The following is an 18,047-nucleotide window of genomic DNA, read 5'->3' on the forward strand; positions in this document are numbered from 1 at the left end:
TGTGAAATACTTGATTATGGATAATGATATAAATAAACTAATAATATGCAGCATTTCAGCTGCAAAATGACAAACAATCCTACCGTTTTCTTTGATGATTAACATTAAATTGTGTGATATTCCTGACAGGTTGTCAGGAAGTCTGAGGATATAGTGCACAACATTACCTGGAATTCCTGGTTAGGAATAAGATCTCCATAACCAGAATCCGAAAGGTGGGGGTTCAGCTCATTATCCAGTAAAATGTTTGATGACTTGAAATTCTTGTGGATCACAGATGGCGAACATGTTTCATGTAGGTATCTGCAGAATTCCCATGATTGTCATTGACATGAATTTTTAATTCCAGATTAACACGAAGGGTTGACAGGCATGTTCCACTTACTCTAATGCCCTTGCAGATCCAAGAGCAATCTTTACACGGCTATTCCAGGACAGCGGTTTGCTTTGATCATCCACCAGGTTAAGTAAGTCACACAGAGAACCATTTTGATAGAATTCATATGCCAACAAGCACTGCCCATGCTCTGAACAGTAGCCAACTAACTCAGCAAGGTTTGGATGATTTAGCCTTGAAATATTTGCAACCAACTCAATGAACAAATCAGAAGGATAGCCTGGGAATGAAGAAAAGTTGATTTTCTTTACAGCCAGGACCTGAAAATAAATGAAAATGACGACAAAACAATAGTAGCAAGGGGGAATACTGAATCTCATAATATCTTTAAGAAATTCAACATCAATTCTATGGTCAATGAAATGAGATTGTTGAACCCAATTAGTACCATAAAATCAGACAACAACATTTTTCAATGATACACGCATAGATTGGGTATTCCCATGCATACAACAAACTTCGGTGCTATTACATGGACAGATTTTGAAGCAGGTATAATTTGATGAAAAAAAGTTTATGACAGATAAATTCCCGTACTGTAGATGTTTAGTAGGAAAAGATATGAATGATATGTATGATGGTATGAATGATATGTTTAATCCGGGAAATAATAGATATCAAGTAATTAGGGAAGCACCTTCTGATCGTTGAATTGTGCTCTGAAAACACGTCCAAATGATCCCTCACTGATGAAATGGTCAGCACTGAAGCTTCCTGTTGCTATCTGTAGGTCTGCAACTGTGTATGCAGGTATTTTGATGGAAGACAAACTTATCTTCCTTGTAACAGACTTGGTTGTGAGATCATTTTCATCGAAGGACTTGTACAAGTCAATTTTTGTCGGAGGTTTTAAGCTCATTGAAACAGTCTTGTGAAATTGATCCTTGCCAGTTGTTGAGATGATCTTGATGGACTTCATCTCTGAAAAATATAGTTTTGACTTTAAGAGGGAGGAGCAGCAGGTACAGTTTACCGATCCTTACAAAATGGAAATTATGTGCAAAGAAGTAAGGAAATGCAAAATTCACTGGAAAAGGAAGATTGAATAATTTATTCCTGGGCTAGAGAACTGTAGTAAGATGACCATGTGGAACTCAGAGGCAATGACACTTACGTTTAAATCCTGAAGCAATGGGACTGAGAGGTTCCTTCTGTTCGGGGTCTCGTCCTCGTGACAACTTCCAAGATTTCCTCTTGATCACAAAGAATGCAAACATTGCACCAAGAACCAGCAAACATATAACAATTCCTGCTATTGCACCACCTTGTAGTTTGGAGTGTTTGCTGCCACTGTCGGATGGGCCATTGTTGTCATTACTACTTGGAAGAGCAGGACGTTGAGGCGTTGGCGTTGGCGTTGGATTTGTAGCTGGTGGGGGTGGTGGCGCGGGACCATTGCTAAATGAGTTTCCAGTTGTCCTACAAAGGAGTGGAGGATTAACTGTGATTCCATTCTACATGCTTATATCAGCCAAACCATGACAGTAGTAGTAAAAATGCTTACTGTAGACTCCTTATTTTCTTTAGCTTATCAGGGACCCAGCCGGTGAATTGGTTGTTCGCGACATTTCTGCAAGAATGATCAAATGTTGCATTTATAAGACGATTCAACCGTGAATTAGAAAAGGTTGTGGGTATATCAACTCACAAGTCAGCGAGAGGAAGATTGGCAAGGACATCTATCGTACCACTGAATTGGTTGTTCTGCAGATAACTGGCAAGAGGAGATATTACATTTATAACCAATATATGGGCTTTATTTATTCTTGTTTATGAAACAAATTGATGCAGAAACATACGAAAACAATGTACTCACAGTGTTTTCAAACTTGTTATAGAGTTGAAGCTTTGTGGAATATTACCAGAAAATGTGTTGAATGAGATATCCCTGAGTGAAATGAATTAATGGTTCAGTTTTTCCACTAGCTTGACAGATCACTGTTCAAACAGGAAATCACTCACATTGTTGTTAGGTTGGTGAGCTGGTTAAACATATCACTGATGGTTGAGAGCTGGTTATGAGCAAGATTTCTGCAACGAAGACATCAAAATAATTTGGTCAGATCATACCAGAAAAAAAATGGCAAAGAAAGTCAGCCGATACATCGACTTATAGGAGATAAGTAACTTACAAATCCTTAAGTGCGACCATTTGGGAAATAGAGTATGGTGTGGTTCCAGTGAAGTGATTTCCAGCAAGATTTCTGCAGATCAAGTTCTCCGTTAGAACTAAAAGATTGTTCTGCATATAGATAAGAGCAGCTTGAGTTGCACACAGAAGTACTACTTACATTTTCTCGAGATTTGGAGGAAGATTATAGGGAATGTCACTGCCTCCAAGATTATTATTGCTCATATCACTGCACAGAACTAAACTAGATCAAAACTTGTTTGTGGTGAAAGGGGATTGATGTTTGGGATGAGAGAGAGATCACTAACAGCTGCACTAGTGCAGTCAGTAGGTTCATATTGTATCCCAAAGTCCCGTTAAGACTCATGCCCGGTAAGTTTCTGTCAGGTATTAGGATAAATAAATATAAGATAAGAAGGATAAGCAGTTGTGACTTGCAAAACACCATATCTGAATCTCAGCTCACATTGCTGTCACTCTGGAACCCGAGCAAGTGATCCCCTGCCACGACTGCCCGCAGGGATCTCCATTTTGTGACACCCAGTTTTTCAGCTGGGGTGGGTGGTTCATTGTTGTATAGAAGACATTGAGGGCTGTCACTGCGTAGGCAAATGCAAATTTGGGGAGAATCAGTAATGCTGGTGGATCGATATTTCAAGTAAATGACTATAACTATGTTTTGTTCTTACTTTTGTCATCCCAACGAAAGTATTTTTCAACACAAAAAAGAGGAAATTGTTTTTCACTCCCTCCGTAGTTTGAAAAACGATCTAATATTGTGGGACGGAGGGAGTAGTTCATATGTAGCAGTATTTCCTTCTGCAGAGAGAACCAATACTTAACTCATCTTTTTTTTTTGATAAAAGAGAGCGCTCTCTCCGATTTCCATTAACAGAAATCACCAAGTCTTGTTACAGAATACTTAACTCATCTTATGGGATAGGAAATGTGGTTACTCATTCCATCACTAATGTTGTAACAGTGTGAAGGATAGTGATGTTATGTATGATTCAGTTCATTCCTGCGTGTTGGAATTGGTCGTTAAAGATTTTGTAAGCAATGATTAATTTTATATTGTATGATTTCAAAATAATACTTAACTTGTCATACTTCCAAATTGGAAAATAATAGACTTAACTTGTCTGTACCATCAACAATTTTGAAGTTGACTTCGCAAATAACTAGTCATGTTTAACAAGGTACCCCCATTATTCTGTAACCAAATGTTCATCAAGACTAGTTTGATTCTGGAACCGAATGAAATATTAATTGAAGCAAGAACTAGTTTTCTTGGCAATCAGTCACACAAACTTTTTTTTTCTTTTGGACGAGCGGCTGTCTGCAACCTCGCACAAAACCAGGCATAAAAGAACAAATGAACTGAATTGTTCAGAAACTCTCTGCTAAAATCTGACATCTGGGTGCATAAACCAAGCAGTGTCCATCAAATGGCTCATGAGCACATCAAGAGCAGCGAAGAGAAAGGGGCAAAATGAACTTGCCACAAATACAGCGTCACCACTGGAAAATGGAAAATATTATAATCTTAGGAAAATTAGAGCTTCTGAAAACTCTGCTATTTGATCATCCCAAGCTGGAAGAACCCGAAAATTCCCACCAGAAAAGGACCAAGGAGCAGCAGCAGGAAGAAACGAAGAGCTAAAGAAACATCTTTCCTGGCTTGGTTAACTGACACACCAACCAAGGAAAATGTTTATGCGATGCCAATGAACAAAGCAGAGCTCCAAATTGACCAAAAGTGTAAAGCAAAGAAGAGTCGAATGAGACCGTTGGGTCCATGAATCTTCCAGCTTTCCCTCCTGGGCTGAAACGCAACTTCTCAGAGCCAGCAATGGTTTCCTGCTCTCATCTAGACCTAAAATTTCAGGAATCCAGGAATGGGCACCGAAAGCGGCCTATCTGCACTGAAGTGAACCGACCAAAGCAGGGGGGAAGGAGCAAGCAAGAACACAGATTTTCCCCATCCGTTGCTACTCAGTCAAGCTAAGAAATGCATTGGTTCTTGATTTTCCGAGGTAAAATCAAAACAGAAAATAAAAAATGGTTACAAGAAGTAATAATACGACTCGCTTACCATCGTTTGAGTCGGTGTTGGCATGAACCCCCAGGGAGGCGGCGGCCAAGAACAGCAGCGCCGCTCCAATGGCCGCAGCTCCTCCTCTCCTCCCCATCGTCTTGGTCGTGGTCGTGGTCATGGCTGCCGCGTTGGTCACTGCAGCACCAGCTCGTCTGCAGGCAGGCAGGCTCTGGGAACACAGCAGCACCGCTGCAACGCCCAATAACTTATGCTCCGGAAAAGGCCTCTTTTGCGCCCCCTGCTTTTGTTTACTTGGCAGGAGTATTACTTTCTCTCACTGCTGACATGTCCTTTTTTTCCCAGTGGAATGTGTATTTGTCAGCAAGCTAGAATTAGGGAGGAGGGGGAAGGGCTACAAGAAGGGCACTTCCCACGCTCAGAAACCCCTCGGAGAAAGGCAAAAACTAATTGTCCCTTCACGAGCAGTGCCACTTTTTGCAGCGTCATTTTGCCCAGGCTGGTTGCATGGGCTTGATATTTTGATAAGAAGACTGAACGAAAATATCATTTTGTCAAAGAAAAAGATGTTTGGAATGTCTTTCTATAGCTTTTGCTTTTTTTTCGATCGAGAATATGCAAAGCTTGCGTATCATTTTCATTGATAAAGAGCTCTGGCCTCGGAGTGAAATGGGGATTTATTCCGTGTATATATATATATATATATATATATATATATATATATATATATATATATATATATATAGTTTTGAACAAGTGAATGACTACCCCGAAAAAAAAGGTGAAATACTGAAAACAAGAAGGAACGCTTGTATTCGCATACCAAAAGCTCGCCAATATTACAAAAAGAAGATTTGGGGAATATGGCCACTTGAGCTGATGCGTGTCCTTGTAGGGAAAAGGTGTATGTATGCGCAATGACACGTTGAAGAGGTGAGTGGAAGATGTTGCGGTCACTTCTTTTGTGGTGTTGCGCGTCGTGGCTCCCATGCCATGCGGCCGGAAACATTGCCGTCCGTGCGGTCGCTTTTCCTGATTGGCAATCAGTCATACTGACACAGGTGCCCGCATGCGTGCGCGGTGTGTATGCTCTTCTGTCTTGAGCACTCCCTTCATTTTTTGACCAGTTCCAGCATGGCCACAGCAACTCCCAATTCCCTGCTGTTCTCCTTGGAAAGAGGTCCAGAGGGATCCAAAGATGCTTCAGGAAATGCCTCATCATCTTGGCAGGCTATTTCTTATGGGCTGGAGCTTTTGAAAAAAGGTTTGGTTTGGAGAGTTGAGAATGGCAGGAGCATCCGAGTCTGGCGTGATAATTGGATACCCCGTCCTTTCTCATTCAAACCTATCACGCTTCAAGGAAGATGCCGTATACGTTTTGTGTCTGAATTGTTGAATGCTAATGGTTCTTGGAATATAGGATTGCTACAGGAGTATTTTTTGCCGCCTGATGTGTTGGAAATTATTAAAATTCGAGCTTCGCCCCTGTTGGAAGATGATACACTTGCTTGGGGTCCAGGCAAATATGGTATTTTTACTGTGAAGAGTGCATATCAATTTGCCTTCGATGAAGCTCACAGAATGAATGCAGCGGGATCTAGTTCCAGTCCGGATGGTCGCCGTTCTTGTTGGAACCTTATTTGGTCTTGCGATGTTCCTCCTACAGTTCGAAATTTTGCTTGGAAAGTCGCTACTAATGCTTTGCCGACATGGCAGAAGAAGCACAGTAGGAGTCTGGAGGTTAATGACCTTTGTCCAATTTGTGCTGTTGAGCCGGAAGATAACTTCCATCCCCTCTGTCGCTGCACTTTTGCTAGAGAATTATGGTCAACAATGTCGGAGGTTTGGTCCTTACCTGACTTGGCTGCTATTAGAAATACAGGTAAGGAATGGCTGCTTCATGTCCTTGACCCATTGCCAGAAATCGAGAGGTGCATGCTTCTTATGACTTTGTGGAGAATTTGGCACATCCGTAACGAAGTGATACACCATAAACCTGCGCCCCCAATGGAAGCGTCCAGGAGGTATTTGGTGAGTTACCTTGATTTCTTGGTTGGACTTAAAATTGATCTATCTTCTGATCCGAGCAAAGGGAAGTCCTTAGTTACATACGACAGGCCACTTAAAAATCCACATGTTCGAATAGTTGAGAGCACTCCTGTCAAATGGTGTCCCCCTATGGCGGGTTGGGTGAAACTGAATACTGATGGGTCCTTTGCAGAAAATGGTACGGCTGGTGCGGGGATGGTGCTGCGAGATGACAAAGGTAATGTCATCTACTCAGCTTGCAGGGAGCTTTTTTCATGCCGAGAAATTCTTGAGGCTGAGTTGTGTGCTTGCATGGAAGGCCTGTCTTTTGCAATTCAGAGAAGCGACTTGCCGATCATTATTGAGATGGACTCCATTATTGCAGTCAAGCTGATTCAAGCGATGGATATTGATAGATCGATCTACTCTTCTTTAGTTAAAGAAATTAGACACCTGATGTCTCTTCGTGATTCTTGTATTACTCATATAAATCGTACGCAAAATAAGGTTAGCGATAGCTTAGCAAAGTTTGCTAGACAAGAGGGCAGAACAATGACCTGGGTTGGGTCAGGCCCATCAGTTTCTTTAGAGCTAGCCGAGGCTGATTGTATGGACATTGAGATTTGAGTAATGCAAAGATTTTACCCGCAAAAAAAAGATGCTTCAGGAACAGGCACTAATTTTGATGCAGCCAGTTTATCGAGTTGTTTAGACTAGTCACAATGGAGAGTAAGGGGGTGTTTGTTTCAAGGGACTTTTTGGTGTAGGGACTAGAAAAAGTTCCTAGCAAACCAAACAGGGTGGGACTTTTTTGGAACTTTTTGCTGAAAGTCCTTAGAAGCACCTGCTTGAGAGTCTTTTTCAAAAAGTCCCAGGGTCTAGAAAAAGTCCTAGGACTAGAGAAACAAACACCATTTAACATACACTAGTAACATACACATATCCCTAGACTATGTTACTACCTCAATAGTGGGTAGTAACATAAGTATAATAACATGCAAAGCTTCATTTATTAGGTTATAGACTCATATTGCATTGGGACATGTGATGTTACAGTAACTAGCTAAGTTACTAGTACTATATCTCTCCTCATTAACTCATTGCCACATAAGCAAATTTGCTGAGTTGGACTCGATATTACTACCGAAGTTACTCCCACTGTGGCTAGTCTTATAACGCATAAACTTCACATGAAATTAAATAATTCGTTCTCCTCTCTTTTTTTTTTGCCGGGGAAGAGTAGAACCATTTGTTTGCTCTGACTTTTCCTCAAAAGTAGGTGCATGTTGTTCTCAGCGTGATTGCACCATGCGTCCATGCCATCATGGAGCATAATTAAGCAGTATCCTCAACATCACTTTTCTTCCTTTTCAACATATTTTTATCCTCGCCTTTTCTGCCCAAGTGTCTAGCGTCTAGTGCTATCCGGTTAGGCGAATAATTTGCCTGCTGACCGCAGCTTCTCCGTGACATCGGGCATCGTAACAGGTGGCCAAACCCGTCCAATTAGCATGTCACGAAGCATTACGCTGCGCCCATAACCTCGTCGTTTTCGTGAGCTGTTTTCGACTTGAGACGGACGGCTTCTCATCGCATCGCATCGAATCGCATCGATGCCCTCATGGTCCTCTTTCCTGTGCCAACGCGAACGCCACGCCGTTGCCCCGCCCTGAGGGCGAGATGTTGGTATACATTTTTTTAAACAAGGCAAAAGATTTATCTTTTTTATTAATTAAGGAGAGGTTTCATTACAAGCAGACCGCCACGCGATCAAAAAGCAAAACAATTACTTTCACGATATTATATTACGCAAATGTTTGGTGCCAGCAATTATCCAAATGGACACTTCTTCTTTGATGCATCGCATGATGATCGCCAGCGGCGCCGCCTTGTTTCTGAAGACGCGCGCATTCCTTTTCTTCCAAAGTCCCACAAGAAGGAGAAGGGAAGATAAGAGTTTTCGTGGATTGACCATTGTTAGTGAGTAGCGCATCCCACCCAAATTTGACCGTGTTAAACTAGAGCCAAGGAGTCGTGGGGATATTTAGACCAAGCCATGCAAACACCTCATTTCAAACTCTAGTAGAGAACCTGCACTTGAAGAGGAGGTGAGCCACAGATTCTTGCACCTGATTACAGAGTGGACATCGGTCACAATTAGGCAACCCTCGCTGTTGGAGCCTATCGGCAGTCCAAATTATGTTTTGAATGACAAGCCAGGCAAAAAATTTACACTTGGGGGGTGCCCAAGCCTTCCAGACCATGACATGCAAGCTTGAGCGAGTAAGGCCAGCAAACTGCGCCATATAAGCAGACCTAGCTAAGTACTGGCCATCGTTGGTTAATTTCCAAAGGATGGTATCCTTGACACCAGGCCGAATGATGACATTCAAAAGCTTATCCCACAATGCCAAGAATTGTTGGAGGTGCTCAAGCGTGAGACCGTTATGGTATTCAATTTGGTTTATCCAGTGCCCATCCCTCAAGTCTGTGGCAATAGATGGCCCCTTCTTGCGTGAAATCTCAAAAATCTTTGAAGCAATGTCTTTTGGGCTAAAACCCTCCAGCAAAGGCGACTCCCAGAAGAAAGCCTTCTGTCCATCACCAATCGTGACCTTACTCGCAGTTGCAAACAGGTTACGGTCATCGGCCGTGCAAGGTGTCCCCATACCGCACCACGCACGTGGTGGGTCGTCCCGGTCAATCCAAAGCCATCGCAATCGGAGGGCAGCGGCAAACTTGCCAAGGTGCAAAATGCCTAGGCCTTCAAATTATTTTGGCCTGCAAACGAGCTCCCAGTTTACTTTGCACTTTTCACCAGTTACCTTGTGAGTTCCGGCCCAAAGGTAGGCTCGCCGCAACCTATCGATCGCCTTGAGAACCTCCAGACGACTGAACAAGCGTGTAACTGTCTCTGCTGGCCGACATACATATATACGATATAGTTTAGCAGCAACGTGGGCGTATTTTACGTTATGCAATTAATCGAACAGAAGACAACTCAAATTTCTGAAAGCTACGTCTGCCGCCGAGGGGGAAAAAAGGCGATATATTTTTTCCTTTCACTCCTGGTGGTGGTGGTACACGTGTGGGCATATTGTTTAGTTCTCTTCTTCGTCAGCGAGTTCAAGCTGGTTGCTTACCCGAATGGACAGGGAATCGGCTGTTGACGTCGCCCTCACGATTTGTAGGCTAACCAACTGCAGCGCCGAAGCAACGAAAATTAACAAGGCCCAGCTCGGGTTGTTTGGTGTACCTCCGGACTGTGATCCTGGATGACTTGTGCATGATCCTAACCACCCTGGCCTGGGCATCGAAACCTAGCTAAGGTTAGGCTTGTGGACAGAGTTATCGGAGAAGTTTGTTAGTTGTGGCAGATGACGGGGAAGAACAATGACCAAGTTAGACCACCAACCAACCAAGAACCACTGACGCCAAGAAGAGTGAAGGAAAGCGAAAGCAGTCTGCTTCATGCCAATCTCTCTCTAGGAGACTAGGACCGTACCCACACAGAGGCAGAGGTGAGAAAGAGCAGTTAATTTGGTTAGCCAACTCCAGGGTCGAGGATCTAAAACGGGCCAAGAAGGCCCGGCGACTGCGTACCAAATCGCACGCCCCTTTTCAGTGGTTGCACCCAGACGACGGATCATGTTGATTCGAGAGTGCCCAACACACTCCCGTAAAAAAAGTGCGCCCAAAAACCCGTGATCTCTCTCTCTCTCTCTCTCTCCCAAAGACACCGGTGCAACAATCCACCAAAAGTCTTGTGTGTCTGACTGTCTGTGCCGCGCACTATTTTCTTTTGGAGAGGAGGTCACGGCGAGCTTCGCTTTAAATGAGATATGTGTTCTAGGAATGGAAAGAAAGCATAGCTGATCGGATGGCCGAGTTGGTCTAAGGCGCCAGATTAAGGCTCTGGTCCGAAAGGGCGTGGGTTCAAATCCCACTCCGGTCAATTTCTTTTTGACGTGACGTTTTTCCAGCCACAAAAACAGTAAAGAGTGAAAATATAAACTCATTGTAACTTTGCTCTATTTTTTTTTGTTTAACCGATAATCATTTATATGGATCACCCAAGTAACACGGCTGTTTTGGATAACTGACAGCTAAAAATTAGTTTTGATTGTGCCTTGAGTGTCGGGGTGACACTGACTAGAGGGGAGGAAAAAAGAAACTCGGTAGAATTGTTATTTTTGGCGAAAAAGTTCTGATTTGTTCATCTCCAATCAAGGTTACAACTGCTCGGCAGATCATACAATACAAATTTTGGCTTAACGGTTAACTATTCATACGAATGACCCAAGTTTCAGGGTTGTTTGGATAACGGATATTTTTGCTAGAATTTGTTTAGCAGCATAATGAACTAGCATCTTGTTTGATTTTATCTAACTAACTCGAGGATATTTAATACTAGTTCCCATGAACTCAAAGGTCAAGTTTTACAACTAATCATGGTTACATACAACAAGTTTATTTATTTTTCCGACTCCAAGTAAGATCTTGTATAACGTGTTCCTGATAGATTTATGCTCAAAACTGGTTTTCCAAAAGATCATATTGATACAAGTTCTGTTAAAGCCAATTACTATTACTCTCTATCAAAAAAAAAAAAACACTAAACACTACAAGCATTATCAAAACAACGCCCCGTAGTGAGCCCACATGGGCGCAATTATGGACCGCTCGTTGTTCTTGCTCTCCAAACAGCAAATAAGCTCTGTGTTAAGACTGTGTTAAAAAAAATAGCAGCACATAATGGCAGACTGAAAAAATACTCCTAGCTCCCATCAAGTAAAGGCTTCATACAAGACAAACAACATCAGCAAACGTCATTACTTCTAATAGAACATGGTCTGCAGGTTGTGCTTGTTGGACGAGATCCTCCATGAGCTTCCGGCCTCCCGAGCCTCTTTCCCAGTGAAGTATTTGGGCCTTCCTCTCTCCATGTGACAGCTCAAGAGGGTCGACTGCCAATACCTTGAGGACAAGGTCGCAGGCAACCTTATCTCTTGGAAAGGTGGGAATATCACCACAAAGGGTCGGTGCGTTCTTGTCAAATCAGTGCTCACCTCGCAGGTGATCTTTCACGCCACTTCCCTCACCATCCCGCCCGGCACGCTTGCTAGCATCAACAAGATCGAGAGAGCTTTCCTCTGGTCTGGTACGGACAAGACGACCGGAGCCAAGTGCAAGGTCAATTGGGAGACGGTGTGCCGCCCCAAGGATCTAGGGGGCCTTGGTGTGCTTCATCTTGGGAAATTTTCCCGTGCACTAAGATTACGATGGCATTGGTATGAGTGGAATGAATCCCATCGGATGTGGGTGGGAATGGGCAATCCCTGTGACGAGGACGACATGGACCTCTTCTATGCTTCGACCACTATCACTATTGGCAATGGGGCTATTGCGCCTTTTTGGGACTCCCCTTGGTTATTTGGTAGGAAACCAAAAAGATGTGGCTCCACTCATCTTTGAGTGCTCTACGAGGAAAAATTGGAAGGTGCGTGAAGCCTTACTCGAGGGCGCATGGATTGGCAAAGTCGAAATTTTGACCTCCTTTACACTCGAGCATATCCGTCAATTTATCCATCTTTGGACCTTGCTTCGGAATGTTCATCTCGAGGAGGATAGGATGGATTCTATCGCATGGAAGCACACAACGAATGGTGAATACACCACAACCTCGGCATATAGGGCGCAATTCTTGGACATTGCACGCACAGAGATGAATAAAACCATTTGGAAGGTTTGGGCTCCCCCAAAAATCAAGTTCTTTGCTTGGCTAGCAATTCAAAATCGTGTTTGGACCACCGACCGCTTGGCCATGCGAGGTTGGGACAATTGTTTGCCCACTATGCAAGAGGGAGCAAGAATCTGTGGCTCACCTCTTCTACAAGTGTCGATACACGTTGAGGCTCTGGGAAATGCTGAAAGCATGGCTACGATTGGATACCATGGATATTACTACTTGGCCGGGGGAACGATCGATCAAGGATTGGTGGACAAGGATGTCTAGCGCAACGAGGGTGTGAAGCCCCCGATTCAATCGTACACTAATCATGCACGCAAACGTGTATGATCAAGATCAGGGACTCACGGGAAGATATCACAACATAACTCTAAAAACATAAATAAGTCATACAAGCATCATAATACAAGCCAGGGGCCTCGAGGGCTCGAATACAAGTGCTCGATCATAGATGAGTCAGCGGAAGCAACAATATCTGAATACAGACATAAGTTAAACAAGTTGCCATAACATGGCTAGCACAAACTGGGATACAGATCGAAAGAGGCGCAGGCCTCCTGCCTGGGATCCTCCTAACTACTCCTGGTTGTCGTCAGCGGGCTGCACGTAGTAGTAGGCACCTCCGGTGTAGTAGTCGCCGTCGACGGTGGCGTCAAGCTCCTGGGCTCCAGCATCTGGTTGCGACAACCAGGTAGAATGGAAAGGGGGAAAAGAGGGAGAAAAGCAACCGTGAGTACTCATCCAAAGTACTCGCAAGCAAGGATCTACACTACATATGCATGGGTATATGTGTAAAGAAGCAATATCGATGGACTGAACTGCAGAATGCCAGAATAAGAGGGGGATAGCTAGTCCTATCGAAGACTACACTTCTGGCCACCTCCATCTTGCAGCATGTAGAAGAGAGTAGATTGAAGTCCTCCAAGTAGCATCGCATAGCATAATCCTACCCGGCGATCCTCCCCTCGTCGCCCTGTGGAAAAGCGATCACTGGGTTGTCTGTGGAACTTGTCTGGGTGTGTTTTATTAAGTATCTGGTTCTAGTTGTCATAAGGTCAAGGTACAACTCCGGGTCGTCCTTTTACCGAGGGACACGGCTATTCGAATAGATAAACTTCCCTGCAGGGGTGCACCACATAACCCAACACGCTCGATCCCATTTGGCCGGACACACTTTCCTAGGTCATGCCCGGCCTCGGAAGATCAACACGTCGCAGCACCACCTAGGCACAACAGAGAGGTCAGCACGCCGGTCTAAATCCTATACGCGCAGGGGTCTGGGCCCATCGCCCATTGCACACCTGCATGTTGCGTGGGCGGCCGAAAGCAGACCTAGCAACCTCCATTACAAAGGAAGTCACGTTACGCGGTCCAATCAGGCGCGCGCCGCTCAGTCGCTGACGTCACGAAGGCTTCGGCTGATACCACGATGTCGAGTGTCCATATCTTTCCCGCGTAGTTGGTTAGTGCGTATAGGCCAGTGGCCAGACTCAGATCAAATACCAAGATCTCGTTAAGCGTGTTATTATGAAATAACCGCGGACGCCGACCGGGGCCAGACCCACCTGTCTCCCAGGTGGTCTCAACCCGTCCTGTCGCTCCGCCACAAAGATCCACACAAAGGGCCGTCGGGACAAAGGTCCTTTCAGCCCCCAATCCGTGAATCACTCACGGGTACTCCTTGAGTCGACCCGACTTTGGTCACCATCTGTAGTATGTATATATGTATAGTATATACCCGTGATCACCTCCCGAGTGATCACGGCCCAATAGCATAGCAAGGCAGACTGACAAGAATGTAGGGCCAATGCTGATAAACTAGCATCCTATACTAATCATTTAGGATTGCAGGTAAGGTATCAATGACTGTAGCAACAATGACAGGCTATGCAACAGAATAGGAGAAACCGAACAGTAACATGCTACACTACTCTAATGCAAGCAGTATAGAGAAGAATAAGCGATATCTGGTGATCAAGGGGGGGGGCTTGCCTGGTTGCTCTGGCAAGGAGGGGTCGTCAACTCCGTAGTCGAACTGGGCAGCAGCAGCGTCGGTCTCGTAGTCTACCGGAGAGAAGAGGGGGAAGAAACAATGAATACCATGCAAACAGATGCATATCGATGCATGACATGACAAGTAATGATGCTAGGTGTGCCCAATCGTGGTAGTAGGTGATACCGACGAAGGGGGAAAACATCCGGGAAAGTATTCCCGGTGTTTCACGTTTTCGGACAGATGAACCGGAGGGGGAAAGTTGCGTGTTTTCTATGCTAGGTATGTGTGGCGGACGAACGAGCTGCGTATCCGGATTCGTCTCGTCGTTCTGAGCAACTTTCATGTACAAAGTTTTTCCATCTGAGCTACGGTTTATTTTATATTAGTTTTTAAAGTTTTAAATCACTTTCTAAATTATTATTATTAAATTAATTCGAAACTAGTATTATTGCATCAGCATGATGTCAGCAGTCAACAGAGGTGTTGACTGGTCAAACTGACGTGCGGGACCCACCTGTCATACACGGTTTACGTTATTTAGGACTTAGCTAATCTAACTGTTTAACTAAACTAACTAGTTAATTAGATTAACTAAACATGATTAATTAACTTAATTAAGTCACTTAATTAATTAATTAATTAATAATATTATTAATTCATTTTTTTTCAAAGAAACGTTCTGGGGCTGGGCCCCGTTTGTCATAGGCCCTAGGGGCCAAACGGGCGCTGCTTAGCGGGTGTGGGTGCTGGGCTAACCAGGGCTTCGCCCCGATGGTGCAGGCGCGTGCGCCGGGCGCCGAAGCGCGCGGCCAGGAGGGGAGGGGCCCTTACGTGGCCCAGTGCCGACGACCATGGCCGGAGCGGGGCGGGCGGTGAGGTCGTAGCGGTGCGCGCGGCCACGAGCGGGCGCTGGAGCGCGACGGAGATGGTGAAGGGCGAGGCGCGGGGTGTGGCTCCAAGCGGCGCGACGAGCAGAGGGCCATGACGGGCACGACGCGTGCGTGTGCGCGGTAGAGAAGGCCGGGGCGTCACGAACGGCGTCGGTGATAGAGGGAAAGGCGAAGAGGAGGGGTCCTCACAGCGGGTCATAGGGGACAAGGCAGTGGTGCTCAAGGTGGGGGACGGGGACGACACACGCAGGGGAGGCAGTCCGGCGAGGGAGCGTCCCGATGAGGCGGCACCGACGTGGTCTTGGTGGCGGCGTCGATGTCATGCCCCGATCCAGTTTTGGATCAGGGAGGAGGTGAGGACGGGGAGGCGGGCGACGGGGTCGAGGCGGCAAGGGCGGGGCGGCGCTGGAGACGACGAGTGGTGCCGGGGAATGCCGACGGCGAGGCGGGCAGCGGGGCCCCGGGGTAAGAGCCCGATCCGGATCGAGGGGGAGTGAGGGAGGAGAGGGGATCGTGCGGGGGTAGGTCCGTCGATGGGGAGGCCGTCGGGCAACGGCAGACGAGGCTGGCTGTCAGGGGCGACGCGATAGGCGCGGCAGGGTTGAGCCCCTCCCTGATCCAGATGGGATCGAGAGGAGGGGGGAGAGACGTGGGTGAGTGGGGGGTGTCGGTTAGGGTTCTGGTAGGTGGGGGGATAAGGGAGTGAGGGGGGCGGCCTGGGCCGGTTTGGGCCGGCCGTCCAGCTAGGCTAGTGGGCCAAGGCCCTTGGGGAGCCTGAGGTTTTTTTTACTCTTTATTTATTTTTCTTTTCTGTTTTATTTCTAGTTTCTCTTTCATTTAGTTTTTATCTATTATTAAAATGATCCCTAATTTAGTAATACATTAAAACCCACTACAACAAAAGGTTTTACCCCAAAACAATTTAGTTTGGTATTTTGTTAATTATAAAAGCATTTAAATATTGGTTTTTGCTACTGTTTTATTCACCTAAGGGTATTTAAACATTTTTATAAAATTGTGGTTTCTCCACCATAATTACCTATGCACTAGTTGGATCACTCTGAACATTTTAGTTTTAATATTTGAAAACTTTTATTGTTTTATTGATTTTGAAATTGAATTCGAATTGGTTTCGAACTAACGCGAGGTTAGCAACAGTAATCTAGGTGACGTGGCATCATTAGTGGAGGGTCACTGTAGCTTAATTATCCGGGCGTCACAATTCTCCTCCACTACAAGAAATCTCGTCCCGAGATTTAAGAGGGGAAGTGCGGGGAAGGGATTAGGTTACGAAATACTAACGGGTCTTGTTGGTCTTGGTTACTCTTCTTGAAGAGATCGATCCATTAAGTTGATCTTCTCCAGGTCATCAATATGAAGTTGGCATCCTTCCTTCGGGATCTCCATCGTCCTACGAACGCGACCAAGGGGAAAAACTCTGGAAGAACGCATATCCACAAAGATGGGCATCTGACGATGAACTCAATGGGAAATACACAAGGTACCCCACGAGTTGTATTTCGGTGAATTCGCTGAATGCAATATACGATGGTACCAAAGTTTCAAACGGGTAGGCAATCATTCGATGACTGGACAGAAGCTGGAATGGGGGTTGGAACAACGAGAATAACATGGTGTTTAATTCCAGGATGAATAATGGTATAACATTTAGCTCGTGAATCACACACGAAGCCAGGTGCAAAGGATACATTAGAATCCGGGTTGTGAAGAAGAGTCAGGTTTCGATCCAGTGGACCTGTGGGCTATGGGCCCACCATGTGGGTTGAAAGTAGGAAAGGAGGTGACATCTTGCACAGCCGTGGCAGGGAGGCATGTCAGTGGATAGCTTGTCAGTTATGTCGGCAACAATGTCGATACCAAGGGCGAGGGACGAAGAGAACCATATTCCTGCTCGTTGAACGAGGCGGACCAATAGGCAAGGTTCTCGTCCATCGGTGGCTACCGGAATGTTATCAACATAGTAACAGGGTCTTGCTGACAGAATTGTACACCGAGGTGTTTACATAAGCAGGAGAATATTACTGCTTAGATCATATAGACCACAAGAAGCGTTAAACCAACCCATGGAACGGAAAATATGATTATCAGATTAAACAGAACAATGGAAAGGAAAATGTGTTTAAACACATATTTCAAGGGTATATCCTTCCCAAGGACAAGTAGAGCATGATATCCATGACAGGATAGAAAGCAGAAAACCATTTAGGTAAGGGAAGAGAAATTTCATGACATTACCCATACAACAGTGTTAGGATAAATGATAAAGAAATTTAGCATTGTGCTTCAAATGCTCTTATTGAAAAATGGATTACCACAGGCATGCTTCAAGATAGCATTGACATGGTCTTCAAGCAAATGTCAGACTTTGGATAAAGGAAGGATCCATCAGGAACAACTTGTAGAATAAGTCTTACAATTTCTTTATGGAAGAATGGATAACCTTGCAGAAAAGGAATCTTTAACAATAGGGCCTCCGGCCAGGTGTGCTAGGCATGACATCACCTTACCGGGTCATGTAAAGATGTTTATAACTCCTGGAAATATGTTCCAACCATCATATCTGACCGAGATTCAGATCTGATTGGTGTCAGGATACCTCAGACTCAGGATGTCTGAGAAGAAAAGGTGCAACACAAATTGACTTGATGACATTGTAAGATTCTCGAGAATGAACTATGGAAGCGAGTCCCGAAACAAGAGTTCATCAGTAAACCAAGGAGAGGATGAGGGGGTGGCTAATGGACTCAGCGACAATTCATTGAGATTTCCAAAAAGATGG

The 18,047-nt window shown here is 44.9% G+C and overlaps 1 protein-coding gene and 1 non-coding gene across 2 annotated transcripts in view; one reads left to right on the plus strand and one right to left on the minus strand.

Annotated features, from left to right (window-relative positions):
• Positions 1–4,947, minus strand: part of LOC119362965 (folate synthesis bifunctional protein, mitochondrial-like) — an 11,933-nt gene extending 6,986 nt beyond the window's left edge. Inside the window, exons 1-13 of the mRNA XM_037628254.1 lie at positions 4,624–4,947; positions 2,995–3,127; positions 2,837–2,908; positions 2,689–2,757; positions 2,530–2,601; positions 2,360–2,428; positions 2,214–2,285; positions 2,046–2,111; positions 1,902–1,967; positions 1,512–1,816; positions 1,035–1,318; positions 386–657; positions 168–303 (exon numbers count right to left, since the gene is read on the minus strand). Coding sequence (XP_037484151.1) covers positions 168–303; positions 386–657; positions 1,035–1,318; positions 1,512–1,816; positions 1,902–1,967; positions 2,046–2,111; positions 2,214–2,285; positions 2,360–2,428; positions 2,530–2,601; positions 2,689–2,757; positions 2,837–2,908; positions 2,995–3,127; positions 4,624–4,744 — 1,737 coding nt within the window. The 5' untranslated portion in view covers positions 4,745–4,947. The remainder of the gene's footprint in view (positions 1–167; positions 304–385; positions 658–1,034; positions 1,319–1,511; positions 1,817–1,901; positions 1,968–2,045; positions 2,112–2,213; positions 2,286–2,359; positions 2,429–2,529; positions 2,602–2,688; positions 2,758–2,836; positions 2,909–2,994; positions 3,128–4,623) is intronic.
• A 5,539-nt stretch (positions 4,948–10,486) lies between these two features.
• TRNAL-AAG lies at positions 10,487–10,567 on the plus strand. Its single transcript has one exon. It is a non-coding gene; the product is annotated as a tRNA-Leu (tRNA).
• The last annotated feature ends 7,480 nt before the right edge of the window (positions 10,568–18,047 follow it).

This window comes from Triticum dicoccoides, chromosome 2B (genome assembly GCF_002162155.2).
Source record: "Triticum dicoccoides isolate Atlit2015 ecotype Zavitan chromosome 2B, WEW_v2.0, whole genome shotgun sequence".
NCBI lineage: Eukaryota > Viridiplantae > Streptophyta > Magnoliopsida > Poales > Poaceae > Triticum > Triticum dicoccoides.